Source organism: Ursus maritimus, unplaced genomic scaffold, assembly GCF_017311325.1.
Source record: "Ursus maritimus isolate PB19 unplaced genomic scaffold, ASM1731132v1 scaffold_18, whole genome shotgun sequence".
Taxonomy (NCBI): domain Eukaryota; kingdom Metazoa; phylum Chordata; class Mammalia; order Carnivora; family Ursidae; genus Ursus; species Ursus maritimus.
In genome coordinates, this window is record NW_024424230.1 from 34,568,092 (window position 1) to 34,588,355 (window position 20,264).

The window sequence follows — 20,264 nt, forward strand, 5'->3', positions numbered from 1 at the left end:
AGTGGGAGCTATGATAGCACTGCCTCAGAGGGCTGCAGGAAGATTAAGTGACTTAACATACATCTCAAGTGCTTCGAGGAGGCTGACCTGTAGTTCATGCAATAGAAGGGGCAGCGTTGTTCTCCTTGTCATGGAATGGGGAGCTCCACGGGCGGAGGCTTGTGGGTACGCAGGCTCATCCCGCAGCCAGGCCCTGAAGCGCCTCCTGTGCACGTAGCCTGGGGGAGGAGGCAAGAGAAGTCTTGATTTCTGCTCTCAGGGCCAGGGCTGAGTGTGGGGCTTGGGGGAGGGGAAGGAGGGACCGTTGCGCACCCAATGGGAAGCAGTGGCTGCGGGGAGTGGAGGAAGGTGGGCCAGAGCAGCGGCCACTCTGTGGGCGTGGTCTGAGCTGGGGCCTGTCTGTGGCGGCGGCCACTGGCGTAGCTGCCCCAGGGCGATTCCAGAGCAGGCGCTGGGCTGGAGGGCGGCGGGGGCAGACCCTCCCAGGTCTCCCTTCCCTCTCCTTAGCGCCTCCTCTCCCAGGCTGATCCGGCCTTGGCACGGTGGCCCCCTTCACTCGTCAGCTCCGCCTCTGGAGCGAGTTGCCAGGCACCCTGTTACAGCTTCATTTCGCAGCAAAGGTGACTGAGGCACAGAGGTTCAGTGACCTGCCCAAGGGCAGGGCGGAGACCAGAGCTCAGACTGGGGCTCAGCAGTCCCCACTCCTCAGTGGCCGCCCTTGGATCTTGGATGAGACCCCCCTTCCCAACCTTGCCCCCCTCCCTGCTGCCGCTGCCTAACTCGCTCACCTCTCCTCTGTCTCTCTCTTCCCCCCACCCCGCCATCCCTCCTCCCCGTCCCCCCCCCCCACCGCAGGGCCCGAGGGCTGTAACCTGTTCATCTACCATCTGCCCCAGGAGTTTGGGGACGCTGAGCTGATGCAGATGTTCCTCCCTTTCGGTAATGTCATCTCCTCGAAAGTGTTTGTGGATCGGGCGACTAACCAAAGTAAATGCTTTGGTGGGTAAAGATAACAAACCAACTAGCTTCACCCAGGACAGGGCGGTGCTCGCACCAATTTACCAGTGTCCGACTGCTTTTAACCTCCTCCTTCACATCGCCCCCACCCCCGGGTGCTCCCTAAGGGCCAGCCCCCAGCCTCCATCCCCCACCCCTCTTCTTTCTGCTACTGTTCTTTTGGCTTCTTGGCTTTCCCTGCCCACCCCTGCCCCCCACCCGCGCTACCCACCTCCCCCATTCCAGTCCAAGAGACAGGTTCCCTGCCCTCCACAAGGCCCAGTTTCCACCCACCGAGAAGGGGCAAGAGTCACCTGGGGTCAGGGCGGTGGGGGCATCCAACAGAGCCCATTCTCCCAGCATCCCCTCCTCTGGCCATTCCAGAGGCCCTGGTGGACATGGAGCATGATCCTTGGGGTGGGGGGTCTGCCCCGCTGAGGCCCCCATCCTGCCTGCCCCTTGGCCTCCTCTGTCCACCTCTCTGTCCTGCCCCTGCCGCCCTTCTCTGTCTACCCCGCTCTTTGCTCCCCTCCTGCCATCCACTGAACCCTCCTTCCCCCACCACTCCCTCAGGCCACCAGAGCCACATTGCTGAGGAGTCAGGAAGAGCAAACTGGTCCTGCCCTCAGGAAGCCTCAGGTCTGAGCTTAGATGACAATGATGCCTACTGCGCAGCACTGAAGTCTGCAAGGCACCAAGTAATGGAGCAAAGAGAAAGGCAGGTGGCTGTACACAGATGTGAGGAAGGGGAGGGAGTTCCACGGAGGGAGAAGAGGGAGAACCGAATGGGCACGGAGCCGGAGCGGGAGGAGAGGGGAAGGACAGTGACTGGGGAAGCAGCAGGAGGCTTTGGGGAGAAGGGGTCAGGGGAGGCCAGCCACGAGGGAGGGGCTGCGCTGGGAGGGCTGACCAGTCAGAGGAGGACGCTGCTTCTGGGATGGAAGCAGTGGGAGACGGTGAGAGGCCCCTGACCTGAGAGTAGCAGAATAAAAATACATATTTTAGGAAGTGTGCTTGGTGGCAGGATGCGAGATGGGACAGGGGACTCGGGAGGACCCAGGAATCTGGTTGTCGGATAAAATACAGGGTGCCAGTTAAATTGGAATTTCTGATAAACAATGGCTGCATTTTTGTGTGTGTGTGTGTCCCAGATACTTCGTGCCATGTGTTCCATGCAATATTGGGGTATGCTTATGGTAGAAAAATTATCATTATTTATCTGAAATTTTAATTCAACTGGCCACCCTGTGTTTGGATTTGCTTTAGACCTCTGGAATCCCACCTCATTCCCACACCTCTCCCCTCCACTCCTCCTTAGCCCCCTCTCCTGGCTTCCTTTCACCTCCATCAGCCCTTCCTCTGGGGCAAGATCCACTCACGAGTCCCCAAGGAGTGAGGAGTCCAGTCCCCAGAGAGCCACACATGGAACCAGAGCTGAGTCAGCCAGAAGCTTAGACCTCCAGGTTGAACCCCGGATTCTGGGCCTGTGAGGACAGAGTAGGGGCCTGGGTTGCCTGCGGAGCCCGGCTCGCGGCTTGGGATGGTAGAGGGGAGACCGCACAAGTGTGTAGAAGCATCAGCACACACAGGTGAAGGAGAGCCAGGCTGGAGACGCACTTTGCAGAACCATGAACGGCGTGAGGTTTTAGAGCGTGGTCCCCAAAGTGGTCAAGATCTTTGCACCGTGGTCCCTTCCCCTCTGGCAGCCACCACAGGACACGTGTGGTACTTGGAGGGCATAGAGTTATCCCAGCAGTTCCTTCCTCTTTGGGTATGAGAAAACAAAGCAAAAGCAAAAGACAGCGGTGCACCCCTCCCCTGTTTGACTGGTATTTCTGCTAACAAATTACGGTTATGTATGTAAGAGCAACACACTGGAGAACGTTGCGTTTGCTCTTTAAATCAGGCTCAGATGTTACAGATGGCAGAAGACGCTGCTGGGAGCCCACCAAGCGCTGGGCACCTGGGCCAGCAGGCTTGCTCTCTGGCCACGTCCTCAGAGCCTTTGTGCCATCCCAGCTGGGAACGCAGCCCATTTTTTAAAGGCATTTCCTTCGAGTCTGCCCCAGACACTAGCCCCACCATTTGCCTATTTAAATTCTCCAGGACCAAGGTTTTTTCCCTGCTTTTTCTGAAAATCCCCCTCTGTATCCCTCTACTCCGGCTCTCTCCTCTGTTCCCGAACAGACCTCCAGCGCTAAACACCCGCTGGCCTTAGAGAAGGATGGGCTCCTGGCAAGCGGCCTGGCCCAGTGCTTCCTCCTTAAGCCCCATGGGGTCTTGCTTGCTAGCTTTGGCAGCTGAGCTTTTGGCAACTCTCCCAGAGGCCTTTAGTGTGAGAACAAACCCCAGTGCTCATTCCTAGGCAGGGCATTTAAATCTGAGCCTCAGTGTCCTCGTTCGTGAAACGAGGATGTCGGCGGTCATTTCTCAGGAGCGGTGTGAGGGTTACAGGAGCTGTTGTGTGCGAGGGACTTTGCCAGAGCAGACCCTCAGGAGGTGCTTATTCCCCAAAGGAGGGGTTGTCTTTGAGTAAATGCGGTCCTGTGTTGAAGTGAGCCCCTGAGAGTCCCCCACTGGCTCTTTAGAAGCATAAAGAGAATCTTCTAGGAGCCTTGTGAGCTGATGTGCAGCGCAAGTACTTGCTATGTTGGAAGAAGGGCTCGGGCGGGGGGGACACCAGGAGGGCATCCTCCCCACATGGCTTCCCACCGTCTGGGAGGCAGGAGCATTCTCAGGGCCCGGAGGGATGGGGGAGGAGGCTCTGGGGGGAGGAACACGGTCCAGGGAACCATAAAAACGGGAGATGGTGTCCAGAGCCCTGTTGAGCGGCCCTGACTACTCACCAGTTAACAGAACTAGCTGAGGAAGAAACGTTCCCTTGAGCTGGAACCCTTCCCAACCCCTGAGCTCCCAGAGACTTTAAACTCTCCTATGAAGGCTGGGCTTCTTCCCTCCAGGACCTCTTATTCCCCACTCTCCCCACTGGGCCGCTGTCCTTCCCTTTACCCCTCTGCCCTACATAGCACCTCCAGCCCCTTTATCTTTCTCCCAACTCCTCCCTGCTTTGCTCACATTTGTTTCCTGCAAAAAGAGCCACAGAGGGCAGGGGGCAGGTGGGGAGGCAGAGTCCGAGCTGGTAGTGCTGTGCTAGCAGGCCAACGCAGGGGAGGGGGTGCCCCCTTCAGTTAGGCGCTCTCTCCCAGCAGGGGGAGAGATTAGTTCAACCACCCCCCTAAGGCTGGGGGAGAGCAGTGTAGCGGACTTTCAGTTCACACGTGTGAAAACTGCTCTGCGAAGACTTGACTGTGCGCATCAGGCAGAGAGGTCATGGGGTGGTGGATCGGCCAGGGGTGCTGATCTCCGACTAAGGGTGACCCAAGATCGCTCCTGTTTTGGCATATGGACTTGTACAGAGGTCGGTTATGTTTCTCCGGGCCTGGCTCACCTGCCATCTGAGCTCACAGGCACCCACTCTTGAGGACACTTACTGCAGGTGCACCCCGCCCCCCATCTTTGATGGCTCACGGCTGCAAGAGCAAACGTGAGCAAACATGAGCAAAAGCTGGGAGGAGTCAAGAGAAAGAGGAAAGAGACCCATGGAGGCAGTGCCTAGCGCAGAGGTAAAAAGAGTCACCACACGGGGAGGGTGAAGGAGAGGTTGAGGACAGGCCCAATGTACTGTGGACAATTAGCCAAGAAAGCCGCTACTGCTTCAGTGGGGGTCTGCACACCTATCACTTACATATCCAGAGGCCATGTGGGGACAAGCACCCTAAATGAGACATGTTTGCAGGATGGCCTGGGAACCTCGCCAAACTTTCATATATTTCGCAGGATCTAAGTCTATTTTACAGGAGAAAGGGTCTCTAAAGTCAAATAAATTCCAGGAAATAAAACTATAAATGTCTATTTACTGGAGAACTTGGGGTGGGAGGTGGGGGTTTATTTTGTTAATGTGCCTTGAACTGCCGCTGAGGGGCACCGTGGTAAGCCTACTTGACCACAGAAGTCCCTTTCTCAGGAGCACAGATTAGGGCCAGTTTAGGAAATGCTGATGCGAAACATAGTCTCTGTAAGGAGATGCGTTCAAAGTTCCCAAAGGGTGACTTCTAAACTAACTTTCAGAACCTTACCCATCCCCAACTGGGAGCTGCTTGTTTTCAGAAGGTGACTGGGAGCCATAGATGGTTTTCTATCTCATTCTGGGATGTTGGGGGGAGTGACTGAGTGACCTTGTGAAAAGCACTGCTGCAGTGCCTGGTCCACAGAGAAAGCTCTCAACGAACTTTTACTACCAGTGTTAATTTGTAGTACTATTGTTATTATAGATACCGTGAGGGGTTCCTAGGGGATGCATCAGTTGGTGCGCTTAGAATCCGGGGCAAGAGCACCGGCTCCCAGGGCTTGGAATTTTACTAAATAAAAGGGAAGTGCCAGCAGCCCCTGGGCGCGAAGCGGTGGGTTCCTGCGAGGCGGACTGGATTTAGGCAAGTGTCCGCCAGGAGCCTGGCTGGGGGCAGCCTCGCTAAGGATCGGGAGGGGGGCGGAGGGCCGCGAGGACTGTCAGCCCCTGCCCTACCCCGCGGCCAGGCGGCCCTCGGCCCTCGCGAGGGGGGCGGCTGGAAACGGCGGAGGAGAGGTTTTCTCCGGGGTGCCCCCTCCCTCCCCCTCGCACTCCTCTCTCTCCCCAGGCCGGCACCCTGTGCCCTCCCGCTGCCAGGCCCCCTCCTGTCAGGGAGGACAGTGTCCAATAAACTCCTCCACCCGCAGGTGTGTCCGCCCTCCCACCGAAGGAGAGGGCTGAGGTGCCGGGGCCGGCCGGGGTGGGGGGCGAGGGCGCTCAGGAGAGTGGCGCCGCCCAAAGCCGCGGTGGAGCTGGGGAGGCCCGGCCCGGTGACGCCGGTCGGCGAGGCCTGGAGCCCCAGACACGCCCACCCCGGGAGGGGCCGCGCGCTCGCGGGCTGTGGGGGGCGTGAGGCCGGGCCGGGGCGGGGCCCGAGGGGGGGGAGGAGCCTCGAGGCCCTCCTCCTGCCCTAGGTGAGGCGGGAGCGCAGGGAGGGGCCGTCGGCAGCCCCGCCCCGCCCCGCCCTCGGGCCCCGCCCTTCTCCCCACCCACCCCTCCCCGCCGGGGCGGCCCCGTGGAAACCCAGGCCCTCGTCCCTCGTGTCTCGCCAGGCTTCGTGAGCTTCGACAACCCGGCCAGCGCGCAGACCGCCATCCAGGCCATGAACGGCTTCCAGATCGGCATGAAGAGGCTCAAGGTGCAGCTGAAGCGGCCCAAAGACGCCAATCGCCCATACTGAGCGCCGGCGGGAGCGTCCCCCGGGGGAGACCAGGACTCGCACAGGTAACCGGGGGCGGCCGGGGCGCGGGGACGGGGGGTTGGGGAAGGGACACCGGTCGGACCCGCCGCCTCCTCTAGCCTTCCTGAGCTGGACCCTCGCTTGCCTTGGACCCGCTGCGCCCAGCTCGACCTGCTCCTCACCCGGTGCCTGGGGCAGGCCTAGAGCTGTGGTCAACCGGCAGAAATGGGCGTGGCCATCCCCCTGTTGCAGAGCCAAGAGAAGCAGGAGTGAGGGAAGCGTTCTGAGAAGGTGGGGCGAGCCCTGGGCCATCTAGGAGGTCCACACTAGCAATCCTGTTTGCCAGAAAACCCAGGGGTGAGCCTGTGGCAAGCTCAGGGCTGGGAGAGTTTGGGAGGGGGAGCTGTCCACGTCTCCTGGGCCTTCTCCTGGATTCCCTGGCTCTCCCCTTCCCATCTCTCTTGCCTTGAGGGCTGGTGGCCTTTAGACACTTGACCCCCTCATCCCTCCAGTTCTCCACAGCTCAGTCAGCCTGGGGCAGAAGCTGAGGAGGGTGATGGCCTAGCACTGGGGCCACTTACCCTGCCTGCTTTACCAAAGGCCATGAGGAGTGGGCAGTTGTCACCCCTTCCTGCTCAGTCTGGGTTCTGCCTTGCGGCTGAAGACACAGTTGGCCACTTGTTCCCTTGGGTGAAGCAGCTTCCTGGGAAAAGGCGGGATAGGGAGAGATGTTCCAGGCCCTCCTTCAGCCTGGTATCCCACCTTGCTGGGTGCTCCTGTAGGCCCAGCTCACCCACAGGCCAGAGGCAGGCCTCCCAGCCCTCTGCCCCTCCACTCCCATGAGCAGTGCTCTGCACCAGCTACTGTTAGGTACTTGGGACTCAGCACTGAATAAGACTGACAAGAACCCTTGTCCTTAGAAGGGGAGACAGACAATAAACAATGACATATGGCCAAAGTGTAAATTATATAGTGTGTCAGAATTGTTGGTTACAGTTAAGTCAGGTAGTTACGGTAGGCCTTGTTGAGTAGGTGACATTCAAGCAAAGACTTGAAGAAGGTGAGGCAGGGAGCCACGCCAGCATCTGGAGGAGCGAGTCTTTCATCTGAAGAAACAGCCAGTGCAAAGGCTCCAAAGAGAGGGCGGGGTGTTGTGTTGGAGAGCAGCAGAACAAGGTGGCTGGAGGGGAGCAAGCACAGGGCAGGGAGGGAGAGGAGACCCCAGAGGTGAGGGAGACCACCTCATGCAGCCCCTGCAGGCCTCCCCTCTGAAATGGGGGAGTGGGTGTCGGGGAGCAGTTGGAGAGCTCTGAGTAGAAGAGTGGCGTGACCCATTTGCATGTCAGAGCGATCACTAGTTGCTGTGTTGATAGCCTGTGGGAGACCAAGCAGAAGTCTGGTGATGGACCACTCAGTCCCGGGCAACAGCAGTCAGTGTGTAGGGGGGAGTTGCGTTCTTGGTGTTGTTGGAAGGCAGAGCCTTCCAAACAGCCAGATGCTGTTTATAATGAATTGGAGGTGGGTGCGACGAAGGAGTGGAGGATGACCCCCAGCTTTCGGCCAGAGCGACTGGAAGAGCAGAGTTGCCATGACCCGAGATGAAGAGGGTAGGGGGAAAGACCAGGCCCAGCGCGTGAGAGTTAGCCACTCACGTGGAGGTTCAGAATCTGGAGTTTGGGGGGGTGATCTCTGATTTCCCAGTCTCCCTTCAGATCCCACCACTGCTGGCAGAACCCTCCCCCCCCTTCCACCCGGGAGCAGCAACACTCACTCAGTCAAAGAGGGTGTTGGAGCCTCTACTCTCTGCATGGCTGGAGAAGGAGAAGCAAAAGCCACCTCTCTTGCCTCCTGAGCGGAACCCCCCCCCCCCCCCCCCATCTCTGGCCTGGGCTTGGCACTGGCCTGCAGATACGAATGGGTCACCGTCCTGCCTGCAGAAGCTTCTGGCTCAGCAAGCCCAGACCGCAGGACGTGGCGCTGGTCAGTGAGAGCAGCCCTTTCTGGACAGAGAGCCCTTTTTCATAGATAAACTTAGCTCTGCCATGAAGGTACGACCTCTTGGGCTTCCATTGCCACATTAATGAAACTAAGGTGTCGGAGTCATCAGAGGATTTTTAAAGAGGAGGTGCACTCCGGGGCCGTGCCCTGAGATTCCGAGGGGCCCCCTGGGTCTGTTTTGTGCCTCCCGTGAAAGCAGCTTGTCTTAGCCTCCTAGACCTATGTGCAATTAAACGCAAGCAAGGATAGAAGCTGTAGGTCAGAGAAATTCCCGGAGGAAGGGGTAAGTAAGGCAGATTTGCTCTTTGGGACAGAAGGTAGGAGTGGCCCACGGGGTAGAACCACAGTTGGAGTGAGGGCTTGAGAGGCGTGGTTTAGAAAGCAGAGGGGTTCTTCTCCCAGGGAAAACCAGGAGTAGGCAGCCCAGAACCCAGACTTCACGTGGTGCTTACCGTACGCGAGGCACAGTTCTTACAGGTTACAAGTCTAAGGCGTAACTGTATCGCTGTGACTGTCTTTCTTCTCATTTTAAAGATGGAGCACGAAGGGTTAAGTTACTTGCCTATCACCTACTGAGTGGTACTGCCAGGGTTCCATTCGGTGCTGGAGCATTGTGCCAGAGGCTGTGCTCTTAAATGCCTTTAAGTAAAGGAGAATGATCACCAACCGCCCCCCCGCCCTCCCCCTATCCTCCCCCCACCCCTCCCACCCCAGAGTCCTGTCCTGAATATCTGAGGGGGCCTGTCATGACATCTCCCTGCTAAGCAGTCTCTGAAAAACTATGACATAACATAACTCCTACAAATAAAGTTGACCTTTAATCCATTTAGACAGCATTTTAACAAAAGGTGATTTCAGGCTTTCCAACTTGAGACTGTTAGAGGCTGTAACAGAAGGAGATGCTGAGACAAGGCGCAGACTTGGGGACTGCAGCAAGAAGTGGAGGAAACTGTGCAAAAGCAGCTAAAAACCCCACGATTTTACAGGCCAGTAAAGGGTGTTTGCAAATGATGAGTCCTAGATGCTCAGAAGGGCAGGGCTAGCCTGAGCAGCAGGGCAGGGGCCGGGGGGGGGCGGGGGCGTGTGGCAGGTCTCGGGGAGGAGGGGGCCCCAGCAGGGCAGCTTGCGGGGAGCGTGGTTGGGTGTTGGTTCCATAATGTGCGGCCTGGGTGGGGTGGGGTGGGGTCAGGTTGGCTCCCCAAATCCTGATGTCTCCTGAGGGTGTGACTCCCCACCCGCTCCTGGTTTCTCTGATACCCTTGCCCCTCTGGCTGCTTGGGCTCTTAACCTTGTACTATGGTGGGGATTTCTCCAAGAAATCTTTACCAGGAAACTAAGAGGGAGGAAGGAAAGGTAGGAAGACCGGGCAAAAATGTGGCCAGGTCCCCAGCCAGTGAGCAGAATACCCAAGTCCGTTGTCCCGCCCCAGAGATGAGTAGCACACGCTGGGCCCCAAGCCGAGGGCCGGTTCTGTGGTTGGAGGACACTGGGCAGCGTGTCTGACTTCAGTGGGAGTCCTCTCTCTCCTGGGCCCTGGGTTGTAGCTCTGAGTGTGCTTTGCACCGTGTCTGCTCTGAGCTGTGCAGGAGTGGGTGCTTTGGGCCTGACCTGCACGGGGCTGGGCGGCGGCTCTGGGTCTGGGCCTTCTCTGGCCGGAGCCCAGCCGTGTGCAGAACCTGGCGTCTGAATTGGCTCAGCTGACCCTAATTTCCTCTCCCAGGTCGTGAGTTGGAGCTTCCCAGGCCTGATTCAAGCTCCCCTTGCTGGTCAGTGACCCTGCTGCCACCTCTTGGGCTGTGCTTTGTGAGGATCTTTGAGAGGGTGGCCAAGAAGGGGTCACCCCTGCAGGCAGGGGTCCAGCTGCTCCCTAACAGAGTAGTCAGCTAGTCAGCTGGGCACGTGCAGAGCCCTGGGGAGGCTCCCGAGGGGCTGAATGAGTGTGACAGCATGTTTGTGTGTCGGGCCAAGCATGTGCGTGTGTGAGGGGCAGGAGTGTGTACGAGACGTTCCCCACACGGGGCTTTGGGGAGGTGCCGTGTGATGGTCAGCTTGGATCGTCAGGCCCCAGGATGGCTCAGGCACGAAGGGCCGCTAGAGGCAAACTGAGGGCGGGCAAAGGGTCCAGTGGGGAAGAATGGGCACCCCTGGGGTGCTCAGGAGTGGGGGGGTGGGGGAGGGAGGAAGATCCCAGGGGGCCCCTTCGTTGCAGTTGCCATCGCTGACACCTGGTGGCACTGCCCTCCTCAGCACATAGGCCCCTTCTCCCACCCAAAGGGACCAGCCCATTGGCTCTCCTGGGTGAGTCTAAGGGTTTTCTTTTGGAAAGGGCTGGAAACGCAGGGGAGGATGGCATGTCAGGACCTCTCGGGCATGCTGTGGGCCCTGGTCTGAGCGCAGGAGATCTGCTGTTGGAAGAGCAAGAGCCCACTTGGATGGGCAGGCAGGGCACTGTGGAGGAAGAGCTCTTCTGTGAAGGCAAAGCTGGAGGCTGGCTATGCACTTAAAATAGAGTCACCCCTCAGCGACTTGGTAGCTTATCCACAGTGACATTTCAGATCCCAGGCTCCCTTCCACACTCCCTGAAGAAAGATACAAAGCTGAGAGTGAAAGTCTGCTCTGTGTAGAAGCCTGGCAGATTGAAACCCCTGCAGATAAGCCGAGTGCAGAGGCGTCGGGGCTGGGGAGCAAGCTCAGCGGTAACCATGAGGAGGGGGTAGGGCTGGAACCCCCAAATCCCTGGCTTAGGGCAGAGGACCGTGAAGTGGTGAGGAGAGCAGAAGATAACTCAAAGTAGAAATATGCGATGATACCTGACAGAGGAGGAGACTCAGCCCAAGCCACCCAGGGCTCCACCAGTAAAGAAGGCAGGTAAGGGCCTGCGAGATGGGGCGGTCTAGAAGGATGTACATGCAGGGGTGTAGGGAACAGAGGAGGACGAGGTAGAGTAGGAGAGGCCAGCGGACCAGAAGTGACAGCAGAGACTGGAGACCCAGGCCCATAGTACTCCTGGCCCTGGTGGACGCCCCCTGCACAGCGCCCAGTAGTCTTCCTTCTGGCCCTTTCATGGGTCAGCACTGTGGAGCCTTCTAAAGGCTTCGCGTGCCCGGGAGCAGCATCACTTTGGCCACATGGGCCATCTTGGGAGCACAGCAAAGGGTGTGAGGTGACCGTGAAATGAAATCAGCAATGCCGAGGTGTGTTCATAGAATTCCAGTAACACTGATGTGATTTACTCTCAGTCTCAACACTGAGGGTGTTCGTTTTCTGGAGGTTCTAAGGAAAGAGGGTTGAGGCGGAGCAGAAGAGGAGAGGACCGTAACATCACACAGTGGGTGCTCTTGCGGTGGGGACGCCCTTCTCTGGGGAGGGTGGCCAAGGCGGACCAGAGGGGCGGGAGGACCGAGTCGCTGTCAGTGTGGACTCTACTTCGGCAGCACGGTGCCCCGTGGATGGACCCCTCGGATACAAGTCACCTTAGCCAGCGTCTGATCGACCCTGCCGGTCAGGGTGACCCTGACAGGCTCCCCCTGCTGGTGCACAGGCCACAGAAGGCTGGGGGGTGCGGAGAGCGTGGCCCCCTGGGGGAGAGAGAACGGGGTGATATGAGACAGAGAGCGTGCTCCCTGATCTGCTTGCTGGCCACGGTGGTTTGAGGAGCTGTTTTATTTTTTCCTAGCCCTCTTGCCAAACTGCCCACGCCCCTCCTCCTCTTCCCGACGCATGATGGATGCCCTTAGTGGCCCTGTGTGAGGTTCTGCTACTGTTCACAGCGTACCACGTGTCTGCATAAACAACCGTGTGTGCGTGTGTGTGCGTGTGTGTGTGTTCATGTGCCCACGTCGTTCGTCTGCCGGCTTCCTCCATCCTTTGAGTTCTTTTCAGTTCTCTTATGATTTGACTGCTGTTCTCTCATCAGAGCTTTTAGACTGATGCTGTGGTCTGATGCTGTATAAATATTTTTCCTTTTGATTTTGTTTTAACTTTTCCTTGCCCTTCTTCACCCTCCACCCAACTGTCCCTGCCCTCCCACAGTCCCCAACCCCACCCGACCTGCCCCTACCTCTTCCCTCCCCCTTGCCCACACTCTCTTGTCCTTTCTTTCTCTCTCTCTCTCTCTACATATATAAATATATATAAAAATCTTTTCTTCTTTTGTCATTCAATCAAATTCCAACAACCCAACCAGGGCCAGTCAAATCTACCACAGTCTCGCGCTGAGCTAGGAATAAAGTTCACGTAATCACATGAGAGTGGAGAAAACAGTCCCCCATCCGTAAGTTCAAATCAACTCAAAGTTCACAGTGTGACATGATGGCGTCATGTAACAAGGCTAAGAATCGGTTGCATGACAATTGCCGTCAAGTTTCGTGGAGGTGCTGTGATTGGAGCGTTTTTCTTGGATGTTGTATCAGTTGATGATTGGCCAGTCATGATCACACGTGCATTTTCTTGACTTTTGTGCTGCCACAATCTTTTTTGCTGTGCTCATTTTTGTTTTGTTCTTGGTGCTTGCAGTGGTTTTACTTTCTGTTGTTTGGTTTTTCTTGTTCAGCGTTTTTTATGCTTCTCTAGATGTCACATAGAGAAAAAAACAAAACAAAAGAACAAAAAAAAATAGTAAAAATAAAGATGAATTCCTGAATTATCGAACATGGGATCATTTAACTGTGCAAACCATTATTTTTTTTCTTAAAAATAAGGAAAACATCTTAAAAAATATCTATGCGTGGTTGATTTACTTGCACTTGAAAATATTGTGATTTTATTTTTTTCTAGAAATTTGGGGGCCTTTTTCAATTGACACTTTTTCTAGGTCTGGTCTTTTTCCAGTTAGGCTATTTTAAATCTCACTTCAAAAGGAAAAACAAAAATGAAAACCAAAAACAAAATCTCTACTGTAACAGAATGATTTAAAAAAAAAATTCTAAACCAAAAAAACTAGAGTACAAAGCCAGAGGCCTCTGAGAGAGAGCCTGGTGACAATTGTAAGGTTTGTATTGTAGCCATCTCTGCTAAATTAAATGTGGGGAGGGGAGGCGGGGGGCGGGGGCTGGGGGGGCTTTTTGGTTGGTTTGGAAAAAACAGTACTGACAAGAGCAAAATGCACCTTTTTGTTTACAACTGAAAAAGGGTCCTTGACAAGTGTTTTTTACTTTTATTATTATTTTATTTGGTGTTGTAATTGTTTAGACTGCTGTGTACGGTTTGCTGTTTGTTGAATCAACAGTGTGAAAAACCTGCCAGCATGGATTGATATACGCATGACGTTGTCCCCTCAACTGGGGGCTTTGCAGTTCTAACTTTCTTGATGTAACCAGTCACCCCCATGTATAAGTGGAAGCTGCTTGCGATAATGGAGATGAGTCTCATTTGTTAATTCACAATGATTAAGCATTCTCCTTCTGATTCTAGTCAGATCATGATTTTTTTTCTTAAAAGCAAAACAAAACACCAAAAAAAAAAAAAGTCACCATTCAAAACAAAATCGAGAACTGAGTTAATTTATTTAAGCTTGATGATGAAATCCGTTCTAACTTTTTTTAGGTTCTCCCATGCACTCCCTCGAAGTTCTGAATTTCCTCTAAATTCCCTGGCATGTATGAGAAAAATATTCTGTGTGTGTGTGTGTGTATGTGTGTATCTATGCATATACATACACACATATCCATGTATATCCACATATGTGCAGGTGAATATATTCTACACATATATCCAGATATACATATATATACATAGCCTCGCAAATCGTTACTGACCTTGGGAAAGAAGCGGTTGGCTGGAAACTGGGCAAGGGTTCGGCGAAATTCATGTCACAGATGTCTTGCTTCTTTTCCTCAAGCAGGGGAGGAGGGGGCTGGGCTGCTAGATTTTTGCTGTCTTGTTTGCTAGGCTTCTGTATACATATTGTATCTGGGCTAGATCCCCCAGACATCGGTTTAATTGTGAATTCATATCCCATAGTCCCAAATTCTTCCCTTAGATCTAGCCACCCCCCCATTCCACAACTCTGAAGGAACCCAAATCGAGACCCCTCTCCCAACAACCAAACCTCAAGCTACAACCATCGCCACTAGACCTCCAGTGGTTTCTTACTCTGAACAGAAGAGTCGATTTCTTTTTTTACGTATCATGATCATGACTAATTCTCATACTGGTCTCTCCCCTCCCTCCCGCCATCCCCCAGAGCTCCCACCCTAACCCCTGAGGCAGGGTCCTTTTGGTGTTTGGATGCATTTTGTATTTCCTCTCTTGGCTTAATCAGCCCTGATTTTCTTCATTTTAGGGCAGGATGCTGAACGGGCTACATTAAAAAACAAACCTCTCTCTCTCTCTATTTATAAATGAGAACTGCTGGATGACACCTTTGACATATCAGCCAATATCAACCAAGCTGAAGACTCCAGACACTCTCTGTGACTGTAACATTTCTTCAAGGAAAGTATAGCGTCTGTGGAGTTCAGAGGGCACGTGTTTGGGGGAAAATATATATGACACAAGAAGATGAAGAAAAATGAGAAAAAAAACACAAAAAAGGCAACTTTAAAACAAAATAACTTGAGACCAGATGGGGAGGCTGAAGGGCTGGGAAGCGGGAAGAGACGCTGCTTACCGATCCCCGGGGCTTTTCCAGCCCGTGGGCGCCTGAGGCAGGCTGGGGCGAGCGGTGTGGCGGGGCCTGGTCCCCAGGGGGCGGCTGGGAGGCCGCCACTGAGCATCTCTATCTGTCATTCCTTTAGCTATTTAGGGACCAAAGGACCAAACTTTTTATTGCAGCTGTGTAGCTCTATGTCAAATAGAGGGGGTTGGAGGAGAACCTCCTTCCTGCCTCATGGCTGTTCTTGAAACAGCTTAGAGCGATTCTATGAAAAATGTAATAAAAAAAATTAAAAAAAAAAAACAAAAAAAGCAAAAACAAAAAAAAAAGAAAAATAATGCTTCAATGCTTTTAAAACAGCAAGATAATAGTTCTTTGATACTTTGAGAGGCGCTTTGATTACCCTCGTTCAAGTCTAGGACACTTTCCTATGGTTTCTGTATTATATGTCTGGACGGAGCTGTTAAGATGAACAAACTGGTGGATATTCGGGGAAAGCAACAAAAATATTAAAACTCATTAACCGTGAAGTGTGAGAAAACAAGGAGGGGAAAAAAGGGACTTACAAGGCAAGATAATTGTTGTGAAAAGTCTGTAAATGCTTCTAACTCTTCCCCCTCTTAAAATCATAATAGTTGTACAGAATTTTAAAAAGGAGAAGTTTAAAATACCTATATAATAGAAGAAAAATTAGAGGAAAGCAAAAAATAAAAAAAAAATAAAAAAGGAAAAAAAAACTTATAGAAGTTAGCGTTACTGCTAAAATCCCAGATGTTGTAGGACTGTACTTTTGTAGAGTTTAGACTGAGCATCGATCCCTTCTCCCCGCGAGTGCTGTCGGACACGCTTGCCCTCTCTCCGCAAGCCCTCGACACCTGCCGCTTCACTCGCCTTCCATGCTTGCTCCAGAGACTTTCCGGGCAAGGGAGACCTGGGAAATTCATCTTAAAACAACTAAACAACACACACACACACACAAAAACCTTAAACAAGAGAGAGAAAAATAAACAATCTTTGAAGAATTTCTGAAACTGTTTACAAGGAATTTTGAAAAACAGGGATGTTTAAATGATGCCGGCTCTGTTTTTCTGTAAATAAATTTGCATATTTTGTAGGACTTTTAATTGTAATGATAGAGAAAAAAAAACAAGGAAAACTATTTAATGAAAGCACGATATTTATCTTTGGTAAATGACTTTAGAGCAGTTAAAAAGACATTGCTTAAAAAAACTCAGAATCAGAAAAAAACACTGAATTATTTAAGAACACATATATTTTAAAGTATAACATATTTATTATAATTTATTTGCACCGTTGGGAAGACTTGCTTTGGCATTCTGCCTTGATATCCTCCTCTCATTGATGTCCAGGTCATCAGGAGGCCAGGGGGCTCTCGGACCTACCATCCCTCCCCCTTTTTTTTGCTTTAGAACAACTGTCTGGTTCCTCTTAGGCCTCCTGCCTTTCCTTTCTTTCTGTCTATTTTGTTGGTTAATTATTATTTTTTAAATTTTCTTTCTCTTGGCTCCTCCTTTTAGGATGTCCAGATGTAAAAAAAAAAAAAAAAAAAACAGCCGCAGTTCAGTACAACTGCTCTTTTCACACTCAACTCCCTAAAACTCCTTGTAACCTTCTGTAACTATTGGATGACGCTTTCTCCAGCTTAGCCCTAAATAAAGCACAGTTTAAAACAAAAAACAAGACTTCTTCAGTGGTCTGTGCTTCTTGGAATCTGGCCAGCTGTGCCTCGCGGGCCCAAGGCTGGCCCCCTGGCAATAGCCTGGTCCTTCCCTCCCCGGAGTCCCTGTGCTGCCCAGGCGCTCGGTTGGAACCTAAGCCGTATGGAGTGCTCTCTGGGAGGTGATGGGGGCAGTAAAAGGAGGCCCCGTTCCACACTGTGAAACATCTTGTGGTGTGTCTCTGAAAATCTCCATTGTAAACCCATTCTTTTGGTTCCTGGGCAGAGATGACCGTAGTGCCCAGATGCAACAGAAAGTCCCCCTTTCCTCCCCAACAGGAGGAAACTGAGGCCACCTGTCCTGAGTTGGGGTGGGGGTGAGGTGTTTGGGAAGGAGGCAGTGGAGGCAGGGACCGCAGTCAAGGAAGGACGAGCACACAACTTGCCACCGCGCATTTTCTCTTGGTCCTGCAACTTGCCCTGCATTGACAGCTTATGTGGATGGAGAAACCCTTTCTAGAGGATGCCCTCAGAGTCAGGGTTCTGGCGGGGGGGGGGGGGTATAGAGAGAGGAGCTTCCTGGCGTGCTCCCACCTCTCTCTTAGGACATAGAGAGGTGTCCAAACCCTGACAGTCGGGGGGAAGGTTGAGAAGGAAAGTTGTGTGTGTGTGTGTGTGTGTGTGTGTGTTGGGGGGGGGTCCAAAGGAGGAAGGATGGGAACCAGGACTTGGGGGTGAAGAGGTGGCAAGGAGGGAGCAGGTCCTTCTGAGGTGAGACCCCAGACAGAGGCACATCAGCCACGAGCATTCATCAGCCCCTGTCCTGGGACAGACTGTCTTCTCTAGCCTGTCTCAGTCCCTTCAGCCCTGTGGCCTGCTTTAGGAATGGGCAGAGCCCCCCAAGGGTCTCCATCTCTTTCTATGTGAGGGGGCAGGCAAGCTTCCGGGTTTCAGCGGCCTGGTCAGGGAGAAGACAGGAGTACTGGTAGACAAAGGTCCTTGTCGGTCCGTCTGTGCCCTCCTGTGGGAGAGTGGGGAATGGCTTCAGCCCTCAGATGTCTTCTCTGAATCAGGGTGATAGAAAGCAGAGGTCAGGGCCCCAGCTGCAGAGTAATACCTAGACCCCGTGTTCCATCCTCTCTTCCCACCTCTGTTCCCAGACCAATGGCCAAATCCTTGTTTCTAGAACTCGCCTGTGAAATGTTAGCCCAAATGCATTAGGAAATGGGGCAGCCTTCAAGCCTTAACTGTGGAGATGATTCCACGATGAGACTCTCCCCTGCCCACCAGGCTGTGAGCCCAGGCAAGAGCCTGCCTGCCCATTCTGGGGAGCTTGTGGGGAGCTGACCTTCTTGAAAGAATTCATTGCAAAGGGCATGACATCACATCAGGTGTTATGCTCCCCCGTGAGGAATGAGTAGGTGTTTTCTTTTTCTTTTTTTTTAAAGATTTTTATTTATTTATTTGACAGAGATAGAGACAGCCAGCGAGAGAGGGAACACAAGCAGGGGGAGTGAGAGAAAGAAGCAGACTCATCGCGGAAGAGCCCGATGTAGGGCTCGATCCCATAACGCCGGGATCACGCCCTGAGCCAAAGGCAGCCGCTTAACCGCTGTGCCACCCAGGCGCCCCTGAGTAGGTGTTTTCTAAGGAATTCTCTGGGTTATCTGCCTCAGGCTATTCAAAACCATGGTTTCTGTTGGACATTCGCAGCCAAAAGCCAGAGGATGACAGCCTCCACACCACTTCCCCCTTCCCCCTCAGACCCCAGGGAGCCTCACTGGCTTCCCCTCCCCACTGGGTATCCTTCTCTCTGCCAAAGCTCTCCCTGACCTCCATTGCTGAAGCTCAGGGGCCGTGGGGCCCCCGGGAACTGCCCCCTCAGGAGCTGGGCCACGAAGCGGGTTGACCAGTTTTGTCCTGTTCCAGGTATGGCTGACTGAGAGGAGAGATGAAAACACAGGGTCCAGATGTGGATATGTCAGTTCCATAAAATAAACGCTCTACGTAAAAACCACACACCCAGTGACTAATGAATGCATAGCATATTTAAGGGAGAATACAATTTAGTAATCTCTGGGGGAAAGTCACAGATTCTGTGAAAACTTGCTGAAAACTATCAGGTCACTTTGCACACAATTACAGGGAGCGCAGGGACTGCAGCTCATCCATCACCCCTTGGCTAAGAACCCCTGATTTGCAGTGTTATTTAAGAAAAGCCAAGACACAATGCTCATTAATTTCTGCCTATATTCTATGGCTTATATTCCTCTGCTAGCATTCTACCTACAGTTTTTGATTTCTTCATAGCTCCTCCATTTAAAACACTTTTTGTTTATTATCATACTTTTTTTTAATTTTAAGCATGATGAAAAGTAGAGATACTTGCATGAAGAAACTTCATGTACCACCTAGCTTGCTTTTTTTTTTTTTTTTAAGATTGATTGATTGATTTCAGAGCGAGCGCATGTGCGCACAGGAGCATGAGGGGGGGGCAGTGGGAGAGAATCTGGAGCTGACTCCCCGCTGAGCTCCGCCTTAATCCCAGGACCCTGAGATGACCTGAGCCTAAACCAAGAGTCAGAGGCTTCACCGACTGAGCCCCCTAGGAGCCCCTCCACCTAGCTTCAACTCATGAATTATTTTGAAACAAATCCTCATTATCAAGTCATTTCGTTGATAGGTACCTCGGTTTGCCCTCAACGTTTTTGATGCAGTGTTGAAGTCTAGCGGCCGGCTGTGGCCTGGGGGACAGCAAGCTGCACCCTTGCTGCTGGGGGGGGATCCTGGTGGCCTCCCCCAGTTCTACCCACGGGCGGGTGCTGGCTCCTGGTTAGATCCCAGGACTCCTTCCAGCCCCTGCTCCCAGTGACTTTCAAAGGCCTTCAGCTCTCCATCCACGTTTTGTACTCCCTTTTCTCTCCCTTCCCCCTTTCTTTCTGTGTGATGCTAATATGAGGAGAATATGTTTAGTGAGAACTTTCAGTTAATAGCTCCCGTCTCCTTCCGGGTTTTTATAAAGATCTGACGTTTGTCCTATTCTGAGCTGGATCCCATGCACTCCCGCACAGAGTAAGTGAGACGCAGCCTCACCAGAGCCCTGCACCCACATGGGAGATTCCAGGTCCTCTGTCCACCTGCCTCCCAAGCCCTGCTGCCCCTGGGCTGGGTGAATCGACAGCTCCCTCTAGCATGAGGTCTGCCGGGCCAGTGTTGAAATTACACCAGGTTGAACCCAAATGAACATTCCCCACCCACGTGGGTGAGGTGGCTCAGGGAAGGCTGGGCAGTGAGCTCAGGGACCCAGCCCTGCCCAAGGGGACGTATCAGACTCGGCTGTGAGTACCATTTGTCTGTCTCACAAACTGCAATCCACCCTCAAATAAAGTCTTAGCTACCACTGATCCCCCACCTTTGGCTGACTCTCCATTCCTGGAGGCCAGACTCTCAGTCACTGTGGATTCACTGCCTGCGTGAATGAACGAGGGAAGGAAGGAAGGAAGGAGAGCACAGACTGCAGACTACTGAGGACACGTTCCAAAGTGGTGGGTGTTCTGAAAATGCTTTTTAAGTAATAATAGCACATTTGGAATAAGTGTGTAGCCAACACTCCCCTCACATGAGTATTTGCAAGTATAGGCTTTGTACTTGAGAATTCCCTCTCTCTGCCCCTCTGTCTGCTTCTCTAAGT

General features: G+C 53.2%; 1 protein-coding gene across 13 annotated transcripts in view; it reads left to right on the forward strand.

The window, feature by feature from the left end:
- CELF4 (CUGBP Elav-like family member 4) overlaps positions 1 to 15,213 on the forward strand; it is a 293,166-nt gene extending 277,953 nt beyond the window's left edge. For 9 of the 13 annotated variants that reach the window (XM_040632567.1, XM_040632570.1, XM_040632569.1 and 6 more), the window contains 3 exons: positions 5,691 to 5,769; positions 6,175 to 6,346; positions 14,584 to 15,213. In XM_040632567.1, the coding sequence (XP_040488501.1) occupies positions 5,691 to 5,769; positions 6,175 to 6,346; positions 14,584 to 14,610 (278 nt within the window). In that variant the 3' untranslated portion in view covers positions 14,611 to 15,213. Of the gene's footprint in view, positions 1 to 5,690; positions 5,770 to 6,174; positions 6,347 to 12,486; positions 13,103 to 14,583 lie in introns of those variants that run through there. The other 4 variants (XM_040632565.1, XM_040632566.1, XM_040632571.1 and 1 more) reach the window with 1 other exon arrangement.
- Positions 15,214 to 20,264: the final 5,051 nt, after the last annotated feature.